Source organism: Neoarius graeffei, chromosome 19 (genome assembly GCF_027579695.1).
Source record: "Neoarius graeffei isolate fNeoGra1 chromosome 19, fNeoGra1.pri, whole genome shotgun sequence".
NCBI classification, from domain to species: Eukaryota; Metazoa; Chordata; class Actinopteri; order Siluriformes; family Ariidae; genus Neoarius; species Neoarius graeffei.
In genome coordinates, this window is record NC_083587.1 from 46,885,804 (window position 1) to 46,903,060 (window position 17,257).

General features: G+C 39.6%; 1 protein-coding gene across 3 annotated transcripts in view; it reads left to right on the forward strand.

Annotated features, from left to right (window-relative positions):
* Window positions 1–17,257, forward strand: part of invs (inversin) — a 92,388-nt gene that overhangs the window by 64,292 nt on the left and 10,839 nt on the right. For all 3 annotated transcript variants that reach the window (XM_060900176.1, XM_060900179.1, XM_060900178.1), the window contains exons 13-16: window positions 3,587–3,819; window positions 3,918–4,154; window positions 5,458–5,821; window positions 8,966–9,171. In XM_060900176.1, the coding sequence (XP_060756159.1) occupies window positions 3,587–3,819; window positions 3,918–4,154; window positions 5,458–5,821; window positions 8,966–9,171 (1,040 nt within the window). The remainder of the gene's footprint in view (window positions 1–3,586; window positions 3,820–3,917; window positions 4,155–5,457; window positions 5,822–8,965; window positions 9,172–17,257) is intronic.

The window sequence follows — 17,257 nt, forward strand, 5'->3', positions numbered from 1 at the left end:
TGGCTGTCTGATTTGCAGTGTGATTAAACAACACCATCGGCCTCTTACGAGAGAGCGAGAGAGAGAGAAACGAAAAGGAGATTTGCTTTCCTATTAATTGGGCAGCGTTCAGCTGCTTCATGTGACATTTAGAATCTGTCAGCCTACAGGATGAATGGATACACACACATGCACACACTTAGAAATATTCTATCTGAACACACACATGCACGCTGTCTCGAGTGTCTCTTTCGAGGAATTTACTCTTCTATCTTGAAGACGTTCCCTTGGTGGAAAACTTCCCCAAGTGTTAAATGTTTCCTTACAGAAAGTGTCCCCATATCAATTATCAATTCTACGTTTTACTTCATTAACACGTGTGTTTTTTTTTTTATTTTTTATAATTGGCGTTCGCTTATGTGAAGTCCTTATGAACGAGTTGTTACTATAGAAACGGAAATGTTTGAATGCATGCAAGGGGATTAATATAATTTGATTTACAGGCGAAGCTGCAGTATTATCTGGGCTGCTGTTATAGAAAATTAGTCACCACCTACCTTCTGACCAATCAGAATCGAGAATTCAACAGTGCTGTGGTAAAGTACACCATAATCTAAGGAACTCCTTATTATTTTTGAGATGCTGAGGCATCAAGATACAATCTCATCATTATTAAGACTATTAAGACCAGTGTTGTAGTCGAGTCACTAAACCTCAAGTCCACTACTGGTCCGAGAACAAGACTCCATCCGCACCATTTGACGGCGGCTGTTGCTGCCTTTATGTGAAAGCGTCTCTGCTACTGTGTTGGACTAACGTTACTGCTCGACTGCCCCATTTTAGTTAATAGGCTACAGATAAAAAGCTTGTTCATCGTTCAGCAAGCCCCGCCCACTATCAACAGGGCAAATAACACGAGAGAGTGTTAACACTAGCTAGTTCATCGCTCAGCAAGCCCCGCTATCAACAGAGCGATGAACATAGTCCCTGTGTCTGAAATCGCTCCCTACTCACTATGGAGCACTTGCATGTGACGTCACAGCCGATCCAGATTGTGACAGACGCCATCTTGTCGGTCAAACGCCATATTTCCGCCTTCTACTTCTGGTTCTACTTCTACCTTTTCTTCTGGAAAACCCTACTATATACAATTCTACTACAACGGCTGCGGCTACAAGCTCTCCCTACCTGTGCACGTTTTTTATGTTTTTTGTGTGTATTTTTGCATGTTGTTCGTCTGTATCGGACTTCAATATCCACTACAACTGTATGGACTTACTGGACATTGGTTTCCAGCAGAAAATGACGGTTTGTAGCGATTTCCATCGCATGCACAACATTCCGGACGAGATAGCGAGACCAGCGGGGTCTCCGTGGATTGTTATCGGAAGCAAAGCGAAGGAGGCGGCGCCGGGAGCGGAAGCAAAAGCGAGGCTGCAGAGCCGGCCTGTTGACTAAGCTCAGAAAACAGCCACTCAAATCTCCACTGCTAAGCCTGTACCTCTCCAACGCCAGATCCATGGTAAACAAAACGGACGATTTGGAATTACAGCTGGAATTACCTTATTCTATTCTATAATCGTCTGGTCAGTGCTATACTAGATACTTAAGTGACTTACCCGTCCAATGAGGATTCTTGTTTACAAGATGCCACATCTGAGTCGCTGACAAATCCTGAATTTCTGTAAAGATAACTGTCCAGAGATTTATAAGCATGCAGTGCTTCACCACTGAACAGCGAGGGAAAGTTAATGAGGTAATTATACACGTCTGGGTATTCCGCTGGCAGTTCAAAATCCGGTCGTGAAAACTCCGTCCGGTAAGCCATAAGGGTCACTAATCTGTAGATCGTTTATTTTAGACATGTATCTAGTTATCTGTTCATTAGAAAAATGAGCCGTGTAGTCCGTCGGTTGAAATTGATCCATTCTGTACACGAGTGCAGCAATATTCAGCGGTGTTTTTTACCGACAAGATGGCGGCTGTGTACTTTTCGGTCACGTGACTGCAAGATCTCTATTGGGTACTATATAGTGAGGGCGCCATTTTGTAGTGCTGTTTGAAATCTTAATGAGGATTATTTACACCCTATATAGTGCACTCAAAGTATCCCACAATGCATCACGAAAAGTAGCGTACATCCGATGGCCACTAACCAAAGCAATATATCCCATCATGCACTGCAGTTGCACTGAAAGGAATCAAGTCTCAAATTTGATTTAATAAAAGGCAGCGGCAAAGAAAAAAGTATTCAGCCTTGATTTAAAAAAACTGAAAGATGCAGGTACTTTGTATTGATTAATGTGGGAAATACGCTCAGTATAATATGGATTTATCACAAAAAAATACATATATATTATTTACCAGCTGGGAGGTTCGTCTCGTGAAATACTGTATTTTCAAGACCTCTGTCACGGTATTTCACGAAACGGACCGACCTTAAGCTGATAAACAATATATAAATTTTTTTCTTTCCCAAATTCTAACAGAAAATGAGGGCGCATGAAAAGGAAACCATATTTAGAACAAACCTGCTATAAGCTCGTCAAAAACCTGTTTGACAAGCTACGTCAGCTCGGAATTTTCCAAAAATAAAACTCGCTTTCGCTGTGAACGCTGTCGTTATCGCTATCCATGCTGTAAAATTAATGCTATTATACTGAGAAATACAAAAATGAATGTTGACAAAAAATTGCTACTATGTTTGTTGTTGTTGTGACCGAGCGAGTCGCCAAAGGTCCATAACCGGGGTCCGTATCGTAGGATTCCGAACTGCTCGCAATCCAATCAGAGCACACGATTTGATGGAAACCAGACTGCGAAAAAAAAAAAATGCATGTATTTATTGTTTTGAAAACCCACCGGCTGACGGATCTGGAATGTTTTAATTGCGCGACAGTAATGACGTAAATACCAACGCGACGGACTAGTGTCCGAAAGCGTTTTTTTTTTTTTTCATTTTACCAATGAACTCACTATATAGTCCTCTATATAGTAATTCCCTATGTAGGGAGGAGTGAACAAGTGAGCAATTTAGGACACAGGGAGTGTGTCACTTATTTCTCTGGGTGGAGTCTTGCCAAATAACAATTGAAGTTCAAGGTTGTCTCCGTCGTCTCCTTGATAGTTCTTCTACATATGGAACACGTAGCAGTTTTTTTTTTTTTTCCCCCCACTGCACGAGAAGTCTGTATAAGCAAAGTGGACAATCCTAGGGGCTTCTCTCCAGGCATTTTAGCGCCATTAACGTTAGTTTGTTCCTGAACATGATGTATGAACAGGTGAATGTGCATCTCTTGTACAAAATTAGTATAAAAATGAATGTAGATATAAATATCTTATGCCAGATTATTGTGGCATGTTACAAAAAATAAAGAAAAAATCCAAGTCCTCATCTCCAGTTTACGAGTCTGAATGCAGTTAATGCGCGAGTCCGAGTCATCAGTGCTCAAGTCTAAGTCAAGTCACGAGTCCTTAAAATTAGGGCACGAGTCGGACTCGAGTATGACAAGCCCGATTAAGACTTTTTTTTTTTCTTTAAACAGCTCTATTAGTATAAATAAATTTGAACCCATTGACCTGATGTTCTCCTGAAATGTATTCGTAGGAAGAGGGAAGAGGAACGCAGGCGTGAAACCGAACAGCAGCTCTCCTTGGCCGGAGCGCAGCATCAGCAGATCTCATTGGTCCAGGTTGGTAGCGAGAGGCTGCCGTTGGCTGCTACTGAACTCAGCAGTGAGATTAAAGACCTGAAGCTTAAAGGTCACAAACATCGAAAATCATCAAAGGTGCTTCGTAACCAATCGCACGACCGGACTGAGAAAAAGCCAAAAGAGCCAGGTGAGTTAATAGGACACATTTATTCTCAAAATATATTCAGCTTTGTTACTGTATACAATGTTTAACCATATTAAAATTTGAAACCTGCTTTCTGTTAGAACACATGGCCGAAGCTCCAGACACCTCTCAGCTGTCTGATTTAAACCTGCCCGTGACCTCTCAGAGCCCCAACAGATCAGACACAAGGACAGATACGTGTGTGGGTGGTGTGTATGCACAGGAGGAGTGTGCATCCAGGCCAGAGCGTCATTCTCCAGCAGGTTCCAGCAGGCCGGGCAGTGCCAGACACACACACCCTGCTCATTCGAGACCCAGGACTTCACCTTGCACTCCAGGTTTGGCTTCGTTGATGATACTGTGTCTCATGTTAGATTGTTTAGGCTATCGCAACGTAATTGTAACATTTTCATTTTGATATTTTGGTAGAAATAAGGAAAAACTGGTCCATTCCCAATCGAGATGCATTATTCATGTGTTACATTTAACAGTTATTCCACGAAATCGAGTCATACATGAGCTGATAGCCGATGAGGCGCGTAGCACCGAGTTGGCTCTAAGCCATGTACGACGAGATGGAGTGGAATAACTGTTTTATTCTATCCACATTCACTAGATTTTGAGAAACGGAGCATGTTTATTTTATTTTTTGCAAATTGGATAAATAAAAACTTTATACAAAACATCCGACAAAATTATTTCCGCTTAGAATGTAAACAAACCAGCGAAACGACAGGAGCAATTTGTGAAAAATGCGATAATAATAATAATTCTGGAAAACAAAAGATGTTCTTACAATCAAATATATTTATTCCTTATTTTGTTGCTTTTTTTGTATTTTTGGGGGGGTTTCTTCTTCTTCTTCAGGGTTTTTTGGTGGTCTGCAAACCAACTTAAAGGTGCATTACCACCACTGACTGGGCTGGAGTGTGGAACAGGGGATATTGGGGGAGGGGACGGACTATATTCTTTTAGCTATTTCTGTTTCTTTTAAATACTTGATAACAATTTTGGGGGTTCTGTTTTCGAGTAGAGTTTTTATTTCGTCCTCGGTTGGTTCAGCAATACGCTCCATCATTTTGTTTTTCTCTACTCACGGTATATGAGCTGATATCCTTGTCGTAGAGTAGCCAATCAGAGCATGCGACTGCTCATATCCAGTGAATGTGGATAGAATAAGATGTCTTGGAAGTTTTCAATCAATCAGTACCGAGAATGTTGAAGCTCTGGTTTATTCCCTAAAAGATGTTCTGAATGTTTTTGTTCTTACCGACGCCACCTGTGTTGGAGGAGGTTTGTTTGTTTGTTTGTTTGTTTGTTTTATGTCTGTTCCCAATGTAACTCAAAAAGTAGTGAACAGAGTTTGATGAAATTTTATGGAAAGGTGAGTCATGGGCCAAGGAACAACTGATTTAGATTTTGGTGCAAATCCAGATGTTTGTAGATCCAGGATTTTTTTTTTCTGCTCCCAACGTAACTCAAAAAGTAGTGAACGGATTTGGATGAAATTTGGTGTACAGCTTTAGTATTATCCGAGGTTCAAGTGATTTGATGTTGATGTTGATATGTGGCTTGGTGGAGGTGTGCACTCCACTGAGTGCCTTTCTAGTTTGATTTATTTTCTGCCATAATCCAACGCAGAAACCAACTCTAAACCAGAGCCGAAGACGAGCCATCCAGCTGTAGCGTCCTCTCCTGCAGCTGCCAGTCAGTCCAGCAGTTTTGTCTCCGTTCCCATCCAAACAGGACGGGAGAAGAGGAGAACGAAGGAGCCACGGGCTGAAGGAGAAAAGGAGAAGGCATCCAGGCCCAAGAAAGAGAAGGCACAAAGGGCTGAGAAAGAGGAGGAGAAGAGTTCGAGGACTGCGAAAGAAGCAGAAAGAGAGAGAGATCAGTGCAAAGAGGTCGAAAAAGGAAAACGAATGGAAAAAGAGAAGGAGCACAGAAGAAGGGGTCATAACAGAAGGAACCAAGCAGCGAGAGTGATCCAGACAGCGTGGAGGAGGTACTAACATTTTATTTCCATATTTGTTTATATACAATGTCTGTAAACTTTAATGGAAGTTAAATAAGCAGTGACAGTTGAAAGATCTAACACAGAAAAATAACAGTGGATGGAGACGGTGGGTATAATGTTAGTGCCCATATGTCGCCCACATGTGGCCGCTCTAACTGTGGTCTGGCACCCTGCCCACTTGCACACTAACACTTCACTGGGGGAGTTTTTGGCTTGGCATGGTGGGTATGAGTGCGTACGAGTGTGTGTGTGGAGTATAGTTTGCTGAAGAGCGGCTAAAAGTTCATGCTGCTGAGCTAAGCTGTACGTTGCTAATGGCTTTATCAAAATAATGGGTTACAGAGACTCCCTTAATAACACAAAAACACACATGCACTCTTTAAAAAGAAAAAAAAAGCTGGGTTTCTTTGATGAACACTAGGGATGTTGCGGTGTACTGTGTACCATGCTATTAAGCCGTTTTGACTATTGCACCATAAACAGCTGAAATTTCATTCAGACGTTGTCATTGTTCACGGGCCAAAATAGTGCAGCCTGTCTGTCACTTAACTTATCGTCCGGTAAGACGTTCACTATTGATTAGGTGAATAACGTCAGTGATGTGATGTGTATATGTATTATATGTACAAATGGAACTATGCATGCTTGAACTGTTAATGTATGAATTTGTAAGGCTGAAAACTCAGTGTTTCCTAATTGACTGCTAGAGCTGCTTTTGATTTTAACAGCTCAGACACAAAGTTGCCACATCAACATTAGCTTTAATTTGCAGACAGTGGCATTGTCTGGGTGACCTATTGCGCCACTGAACCGGAATCAACGCAGACAACGGGTTCGTTTCCAGTTAAAGCCCATGACCCTGGTATAGACACGTACAGTACTTTGCAAAAGTCTTAAGCACAATTTTTTTTTCATACAAACTTTTGTTATAGATTTCTATTTTATGACTTCTATCTATGACTTTTCAAGTCGGTACAAAAACATTTTAGAGTCCAAAAGTTCGTTTTCCAGCACAAAATTAAATGTTACGGGGAAAAAAAAAGTTTGTATCTGAGCAGCATATTACACAAGAGAGCACTTTTTAGATTAAAAAAGAAAACCGATTGAAAGCTACTGGGTTTTGGTGCAAAATGAAGAAGCGAGCGTGACAAAGTGTCCAGAAGAACTGTGGCTGGTTCTGGAAGATGCTCAGTAAAACCTACAGCTCATTTCCTTATCAAACTGCACTCACTGTACCTCAGATTACTATATTTTAAAATTATTATTATTATTTAGCTCACTGGACCTGGCGACTTGTCCAGGGTGTACCCCGCCTTTCGCCCGTAGTCAGCTGGGATAGGCTCCAGCTTGCCTGCGACCCTGTAGAAGGATAAAGTGGCTACAGATAATAAGATGAGATGAGATGAGATTTAGCTCACTGGCCATAGACGGTTATTTATTTATTTATTTAGCTCACCGGTTGTAGCCTATGATTGATTTATTTTATTATGATTTATAAATTTTTAAAAATTATTTATTTAGCTCACCGGTTGTAGCCAATGATTGATTGATTTTATTATGATTTATTAATTTTTAAAAATTATTTATTTAGCTCACTGGCCGTAGCCGATGACTGACTGATCTTATTTATTTTAGCTCACCGGCTGTAGCCAATGATTTATTTTTACTATTATTTATTTATCTGTCTATCTTTATATTTAGTTATTTATTTAGCTTACCATCCGTAGCTGATGAGCTTATTTATTTATTTTAGCTCACTGGCTGTAGCCGATGAGTTATTATTATTATTATTATTATTTAGCATACTATCCATAGCCGATGATTGATTGATTGATTGATTTTATTTTATTATTATTTTTTAAATTTTTATTTAGCTCCTCGTCCGTAGCGGATTTGTTTGTTTGTTTGTTTTTTTAGCTCACCAGCTGTAGCTGATTGATTTGATTTATTTTATTATTTATTTAGCTCACCATCCGTAGCCGTTTGTTTGTTTGTTTGTTTGTTTTAGCTCACCAGCTGTAGCCAATGATTAATTTTATTATTATTATTATTATTATTATTATTATTATTATTATTTATTTATTTTTTTTTTAATTTAGCTCACCGACCGTAGCCGATTTTTGATTTTATTTATTTATTTAAGCTCACCGGCTGTAGCTGATGATTGATTTATTTTATTATCTATCTATTTAGCTTATCATCCGTAGCTGATGAGCTATTGCCATCACGCGGTGGTCGTCGTCTGTCCAAAATTCACAAAAATCGCTACTCCTCCCTGAGTTTTCACTGGATTTTGATTCTGATTGTTTTGTTTGGAAGGTTATTCCCTGGTCTTGTGATTTCTTATTAACAAGTTGCTAATTAGGTCAGTTAACAAACTTCGAGGAAAATTGCGGCGACTCCGAGTTTCGCTGGATTTTGATTCTGACTGTTTTGTTTGGAAGATCAAATTGTTGTAATTGTGTTCTCATGAAGAACAACTTGGCTCATTATAAATGAGTCTGGGTTCTCATGGGACGGCTGTCTGAGCTACTGCGTCGCTGATGCTCTGTTTAAAAAAAAAAAAAGGAAAAAAAGGGTCGTCTCACACCAAATATTGACTGTTTCATTTATTTATTATGGTTTACTGCTGTTTATTGTATTGTTTTTGAATGTTGAAACATTTCATTTCATAATTTTTAAGCCATTTTTGGTCGACAGCATTTCTTTCCATGTGCCTAAGACTTTTGTACAGTACTGTGTGTAAAACTGGGCAATCCACAGACAATATATAATGTTGCTGCATTACTGAGTTGACTTTTTCCCTCCTGTAGATTTAGTTCAGCCTTTACTTTATAATCTCTCCATATTTAAATAATATTGTCTGGCTTTTTTTCGTGGCCTATCAGATATATTCCATTCAGCTAGCATGATATTGAACGAGTCGACGACTCATGTGACTACGCGCTTCATTGGCTATCAGCTCATGTACGACTTGATTTCGTGGAATAACTGTTAAATAGCAGAGAACATTAAAGCACATATGTTCTGATGATGTTTGTAAGTTGTGCCTAAGAGCAGAGATTGAGTTTTAAAAGTTTGCCGATTTATAGAGATTTACAGTATACTGATTTTCCAAACTCTGTTGTCCAGGTTCTGTGTTCGGAGACGCCTGAAAGAACTGTTGTGTGGAAACATTAAAAGGCCCGAGCCTGCAGAGGTCACTGCGCTTCTGATTCGGTTTTTATGGGAGCAACCACTCCACATCGATAACACTCGCCAGAAAGCCATTTCTCGAACACAGTCACCTCCTGCTAAAGCTGCAGCAAAGAAAAGCTCAGTGCTGCAGAGTATTTATGGTAAGTATAAGCATAAATATAAAATGTAACAATGTAAAGAGTCTGTAATTTCACCCTCTCTGATCAAACCATGCTATTACCATTTACTCGTGGAAGAACATTTAGTAACATGGATTGTGTTGCATCTTTTCCTTCTCCACCGTCCAGATTAATCTGAAGGCTGTAAACATCAGCTAATAAACATTCAGTGTGAATTCAGGACCATGTCCCAAATCATGTTCTATAGACTAAATAGTAGAGTTGATTAACTCTTGAATCTTTTCTATCATTAAAAAGCTTATAATCTTTGCTTTCCAAAGAAATGTGTCTGGTTAAGATCTGTTCAGTACTTGCGGTGTAACGGCAGGTTGAAGTCGGTACAACAGAGGAAAAACTCTGCTCGTGTGACGTCGGGAAACTGCCGGTGCTTTTTGAGTCACAGGAAAGCGCTCAGGCTCTCTCTCTTCTGATCGGTTTCTGCCTGGGTTACTCGTGAACATCAATCAGATAACTTTTATAGGGACGGTTTCTGATGAAGTGTTCAGCAAAATTTTCCGTCAGCTAGTTTTGATGTTATGATTCACGGGAGATTTTGAAGTGAGTTTTCATAGCTTTACCTACTTATTTTTTCAGATCAAACTGATTCATGTACAGTGCCTTGCAAAAGTATTCATCCCCCTTGGTGTTTGTCCTGTTTTGTCGCATTACAAGCTGGAATTAAAAGGGATTTTTGGAGGGTTAGCACCATTTCATTTACACAACATGCCTACCAATTTAGAGGTGCACATTGTTTGTGTCACAGTAAAAAACAATAATTAATATGAAAAAAAAAAACGAAATCTGGAGTGTGCATAATATTCATCCCATTTCGTATGAAACCCCTAAATAAGAGCTTATCCAACCAATTCACTTCATAACTCGCATAATTAGTTCATTACAATCCACCTGTATGCAATCAAAGTGTCACATGAGCTGTCACATGATGTCTGTATAAATCAACCTGTTCTGGAAGGACCCTGACTCTGCAACACTACTAAGCAAGCAACATGAGAACCAAGGAGCACTCTAAACAGGTCAAAGACAAAGTTGTGGAGAAGTATAGATCAGGGTTGGGTTCTAAAAAATATCCCAAACTTTGAATATCCCAGGGAGCAACATTAAATCCATTATAGCAAAATGGAAAGAATACGGCACCACTGCAAACCTGACAAGAGAAGGCCGCCCACCAAAACTCACAGACCGGGCAAGGAGGGCATTAATCAGAGATGCAACAATGACACCAAAGATAACGCTGAAGGAGATGTCCACAGCGGAGATGGGAGTATCTGTCCATAGGACCACTTCAAGCTATACACTCCACAGAGCGGGGCTTGATGGAAGACTGGCTAGAAAAAAGCCATTACTGAAGAAAACACGTTTGGAGTTTGCCCAACAGCATATGGTAGACTCCCCAAACACATGGAAGAAGATTCTCTGGTCAAATGAGACAAAAACTGAACTTTTTGGCCATCGTGAGAAATGCCATGTGTGGCGCAAACCCAACACCCTGAGAACACCATTCCTACAGTGAAGCATGGTGGTGGCAGCATTATGCTGTGGGGATGTTTTTCATCTGCAGGGACAGGAAAGCTGGTCAGGACTGAAGGAAAGATGGATGGCACTAAATACAGGGCAATTCTGGAGGAAAACCTGTTTGAGTCGACCAGAGGTTTGAGACTGGGACGAAGGTTCACATTCCAGCAGGACAATGACCCTAAACATACTGCTAAAGCTACACTGGAGTGGTTTAACCCATTGACGCCGGATGCTGCGTCACGCAACATTGCCCCTAGCGCCGGTTGTTGCATAACGCAACATTGTTGATTTGTCATTATTTTCAAGACTCATCTATGTGTTAACAAATGTGTTAGTGTTAATGCTGAATGAGCATGATCCAATAAAAGCAGAGAATTTTATCTTTTAAATGCAACTTATTTCATGTCTTTATGTGCTTCAGAGGCTGAGATATTTAATTTTTCATAGGCATTTTCAATTAATTATTTTTATTTCAGAAAACCCTCAGGCAGATGGGGACCTTTTCTAAAAACTGGCTTACGCATTTGCAGACGTTTTTTTGTAGGCATTTCAGGCGTCAATGGGTTAAAGGGAAACATTTAAATGTCGCCCTGTGATGACCTGGCGACTTGTCCAGGGTGTACCCCACCTTTCGCCCGTAGTCAGCTGGGATAGGCTCCAGCTTGCCTGCGACCCTGTAGAACAGGATAAAGTGGCTAGAGATAATGAGATGATATTTAAATGTTTTGGAATGGCTTAATCATAGTCCAGACCTCAATCCAATTGAGAATCTGTGGCATAACTTGAAGATTGCTGTACACCAATGCAACCCATCTAACTTGAAGGAGTTGGAGCAGTTTTGCCTTGAGGAATGGGCAAAAATCCCAGTGGCTAGATGTGCTAAGCTAATAGAGACATACCCCAAGAGAATTGTAGCCAAAGGTGGCTCTACAAAGTATTGACTTCGGGGGGTGAATACTTATGCACACTCCAGATTTCTGTTTTTTCATCTTATTGTTTGTGTCACAATAAAACAACAATTTTCACCTTTAAAATTGTAGGCATGTTGTGTAAATCAAATGGTGCTAACCCCCCCAAAATCTGTTTTAATTCCAGCTTGTAATGCGACAAAACAGGACAAACACCAAGGGGGATGAATACTTTTGCAAGGCACTGTAAATAAATAACTATTTTAGAATATAACTGTAGTTGTTTTGATGAAAAATATTGAGATCTTAGTGGTCGGCGTGAGATTTAAAAAAAAAAAAACAGAAGTCAGAAACGCGAGTGTCAATTTCAATTCAGTTAACTGGAATTGTTTATTGGCTGTGGCTCACAGTTTTTTCAAGGTTCACCTTAAAAGCTGTGAATATTATCATTCATATTCTTTAATATAAAACTAGTAGGCGCTACTTTTGAGAAATACAAAGCCCTACAGAGCACAAAGAGGGTATTAGAGATGATCTTTTATTACTTTTTTTATTGAGTGTACCGATTTAACGGTTTTACCCAATTAGCATATTTAATACTAAAAAAATACTAATTTGCATAATTTGTTTTGACTAATTTTTCAAACTCTGTATTTAGTATACAACCATCTATGTGCCTGCCAATTTCCATGTAAATATCTTGAAAAATAGAAAAATTATTAAGAAAAACATTCGATCTCATTCATTAATGAGGCCCATTTTGGACCATGTGATCCTCATACATATAATATTACGGCAGTTTTCAAAAAATTAAGCTTTTTTTTTTTCTTTCCCCAATCTTTGATTTGTAATATCTCAAGTACGGATAAACATATTTTTAATTCTGTAAAAAGTATGTTCTGCATTCAGTTCCGAATTCAGTGAGAGCAGTTTCAAGCAATTTGGATTGAATTTTCACCTGATATGCCTATAAATAGGATGCCTAAATAATAGCTGGTGTATTAAATGCACTAATTATAATTTGTACAGGCCAGACGTTCCCCAGGACTGGAGGTTAGAACCCCTTCCTTATATTATCCATTATCCTAATGGGAACATGCATTTCAGTATGTAATATAATGTGTGTGTATATATGCGTAATATATTGAATATCTATTTCCTTCATGCTTATACAGGGCTGCTCAAAATTATAGCATTAACTGTCACAACTAAAGTTTGATACTTATGCAGTAACACCATCCTCTATACATTACTGCATCTACTGTTTAAAGTAAAGTAATAAACTTTTTAGGTTTGCTGAAAACTGATTAAATTACATAAGAAAAAATGATGCTTGGTGCTATTATAGGAAAACGATCACTGACTGTGTGGTCTGATGCAATGCAGACTTACTAATGATGAGTATTTTCCAATAACTGTATGTATGTATGGTATTGTATTGTATCTTATCGTACAACCCCAATTCCGTAAATTTAGGACACTGTGTAAAACATCTAGGAAGGCATCATTAATGCTGAATGATATCTACACATTTCAGAGCAATATGCTGCCATCCAGACAAAATCTTTTTCAGGGAAGGCCTTCCTTCTTTTAGCAAGACACTGCCAAACCGCACATATTAAAACTGCACAGCTCTGTAGTAAGAGAGTCTGGGTGCTAAACTGGCCTGCCTGCAGTCCACACCTGTCTTGCTTTTAAAACATTTGGCGCATTATGAAGCGCAAAATACGACAAAGCAGACCCCGAACTGTTGAGCAACTGAAATTGTAGATCAGGCAATAATGGGACAACATTTCTCTTTCAAATCTACAGCAATTGGTCTCCTCAGTTCCCAAATGTTTACAGAGTGGTGTTAAAAGTAGTGGTGATGCAACACAGTGGTAAACATGCCCCTGTCCCAACTTTTCTGAAACATGTTGCTGATATCAAAAAAATACAGTGGGGCAAAAAAGTATTTAGTCAGTCACCAATTGTGCAAGTTCTCCCACTTAAAAAGATGAGAGAGGCCTGTAATTTTCATCATAGGTATACCTCAACTATGAGAGACAAAATGAGAAAAAAAATCCAGAAAATCACATTGTCTGATTTTTAAAGAATTTATTTGCAAATTATGGTGGAAAATAAGTATTTGGTCAACAACAAAAGTTCATCTCAATACTTTATATACGCTTTGTTGGCAATGACAGAGGTCAAACGTTTTCTGTAAGTCTTCACAAGGTTTTCACACACTGTTGCTGGTATTTTGGCCCATTCCTCCATGCAGATCTCCTCTAGAACAGTGATGTTTTGGGGCTGTCGCTGGGCAACACGGACTTTCAACTCCCTCCAAAGATTTTCTGTGGGATTGAGATCTGGAGACTGGCTAGGCCACTCCAGGGCCTTGAAATGCTTCTTACGAAGCCACTCCTTCGTTGCCCGGGCGGTGTGTTTGGGATCATTGTCATGCTGAAAGACCCAGCCACGTTTCATCTTCAATGCCCTTGCTGATGGAAGGAGGTTTTCACTCAAAATCTCAAGATACATGACCCCATTCATTCTTTCCTTTACATGGATCAGTCGTCCTGGTCCCTTTGCAGAAAAACAGCCCCAAAGCATGATGTTTCCACCCCCATGCTTCATAGTAGGTATGGTGTTCTTTGGATGCAACTCAGCATTCTTTCTCCTCCAAACACGACAAGTTGAGTTTTTACCAAAAAGTTCTATTTTGGTTTCATCTGACCATATGACATTCTCCCAATCCTCTTCTGGATCATCCAAATGCTCTCTAGCAAACTTCAGACGGGCCTGGACATGTACTGGCTTAAGCAGGGGGACACGTCTGGCACTGCAGGATTTGAGTCCCTGGCGGCGTAGTGTGTTACTGATGGTAGCTTTTGTTACTTTGGTCCCAGCTCTCTGCAGGTCATTCACTAGGTCCCCCCATGTGGTTCTAGGATTTTTGCTCACCGTTCTTGTGATCATTTTCACCCCATGGGGTGAGATCTTGCATGGAGCCCCAGATCGAGGCAGATTATCAGTGGTCTTGTATGTCTTCCATTTTCTAATAATTGCTCCCACAGTTGATTTCTTCACACCAAGCTGCTTACCTATTGCAGATTCAGTCTTCCCAGCCTGGTGCAGGTCTACAATTTTGTTTCTGGTGTGCTTTGACAGCTCTTTGGTCTTAGCCATAGTGGAGTTTGGAGTGTGACTGTTTGAGGTTGTGGACAGGTGTCTTTTACACTGATAACGAGTTCAAACAGGTGCCATTAATACAGGTAACGAGTGGAGGACAGAGGAGCCTCTTAAAGAAGTTGTTACAGATCTGTGAGAGCCAGAAATCTTGCTTGTTTGTAGGTGACCAAATACTTATTTTACCGAGGAATTTACCAATTAATTCATTAAAAATCCTGCAATGTGATTTCCTGGATTCTTTCCCCCCATTCTGTCTCTCATAGTTGAGGTATACCTATGATGAAAATTACAGGCCTCTCTCATCTTTTTAAGTGGGAGAACTTGCACAATTGGTGACTGACTAAATACTTTTTTGCCCCACTGTAAACAAAGTATATATTTTAAAAAAAACAATACAATTTCTCAGTTTCAACATTTGATATGTTGTTTCTGCACTATTTTCAATTAGATATAGAGTTTCCGTGATTTTGCAAATCGTCTCATTCTGTTTTTATTTACGTTTTACACAGTGTCCCAAATTTATGGAATTGGCGTTGTCTGTATTTACTTAGGATTATCCAGAGGTGGACGAAGTACCCAACTATATTACTTAAGTCAAAGTACAGATCCCACTGGTCAAATGTTACTCCGATACAAGTGAAAGTTGTACAATCAAATTTTTACTTAAAGTACTGAAGTACTTGCTTTTAAAAATACTTAAGTATTAACAGTACATTTTCTGTCAACGCATTATTGCAGAAACACTGCTTTAAGCAAGACAAAAAAAAATGCAAGACCATCATCTGACATCAAAACAAAAAATTCCAGCAATTTGTTGTGACTGACTAGTACAATACTGTCCATCTCACAGGTCTCGTGTGTGTGTGCGCGCGCACGTATGAATCTGCCTGTGGAATCATGGTGGTTTAACGTTAAGCTAGCTAGTCAGTGAAGCTCCACCTGACATGCAAACAAACTCTTTTCAAACTCAGTCATATTGGGTAGCTAACATTACTAGAAAAGAAAAATTTCTACATTTTGTTTATTTGGCAAGATTATGCAGATTTCTGAAAGGACTTCAGATAAGTTAACGTTATTCATGTTAGCGTAACTCCGTTTTTACATGCTAACTGTGTCCACGTTAACTAGCTATGTGTTAACGTTAACCGTGGACAAGGCGACGGCAACTTGGTGGGCAAATCCATAGAAAGTCATTTGACGAACCAGACTCCATAGTTATTACAATGTTATCGCTAGCTCTAAAAGCACAGACAACTTCATTCCAAACTTTCTCTTGGAATAAAACGTTTACATACCTCAATATGCTTCCTCAGGTCGGACGGCAAGTTTTTGTAGGCTGTGATTTGTTCCGTTTTAGGCAGACAAAGCAAACATTTAAAATGAAACGACTCTTTATTCCTTTCAGAAAACTGAAACATCAGTGCGTTCATTCTCCAGAAGAACCGCCTCCTTCCATTCTGCCATCAACTGATCGTGTTAAATAATGCTGCGGAGAAATCACTGAACTTGATTTTATCCAGTCTATGGACGTGACGTGACCCTAGTGATAACTGACAGGCTCTCAGTGTCACCTGCGAAAAAACCAGTCACGTTTTAGAAAAGAAAAGAAAAAAAAATCCACTTTCAAAGCTGCTTCATAGTAACAAGGACTTTGATAGAAATGTAGTGGAGTGAAAAGTACAATATTTGTCTTTCAAATATAGTGGAGTTAAAGTCATAAGTTGCCAAAAAAAATACTCAAGTAAAGTACAGATACTCAAAAAGTGTACTTAAGTACAGTACTCAAGTAAATGTACTTCATCACTGTCCACCTCTGGGATTATCCCCTTTTATATGATTGCCGCTAAGTGGGTGAAGGCTAACACGTGCTTCCTTTGTGAAACATGAACCTAGCCGATTATGTCTTTTCTAACTGCTTCTCATGCAGCGTCACCATAACACGCTATCTGCCCTCTTCCACATACATCAGCTCATAGACATCCACGATTGGCTAGTGTCGCTGTAATTGACAGGGGAGGAGGAGTACGCTTCTCATCCAGGGAGTTTTGACACTGGAGACTCCTTCCCTTCCAAAACAGCTCAAAACCAATAAATAAACATTTCCTCAAAGAAAGCTTCACTCGGGGGCGTCGTGGCTCAGGTGGTTAAGGCGCCATACCATGAATGTGGGCGACCCGGGTTCGATTCCGGCCCGAGGTCATTTCCCGATCCCTTCCCGTCTCTCTCCCGCTCATTTCCTGTCTCTACACTGTCCTATCCAATAAAGGTGCAAAAAGCCCAAAAAAATATCTTTAAAAAAAAAAAATAAAAAAAAAAAAAGAAAGCTTCACTAAATCAAGAATTGCATTTCCCCCCCATTCGTTTACATGGAGAATCCAACGTACAAGTCCCTGTTTAAATTGTTAGCATATTTGAACGAGCGCTTTAATATATTTGAGGATGTAGCAGTG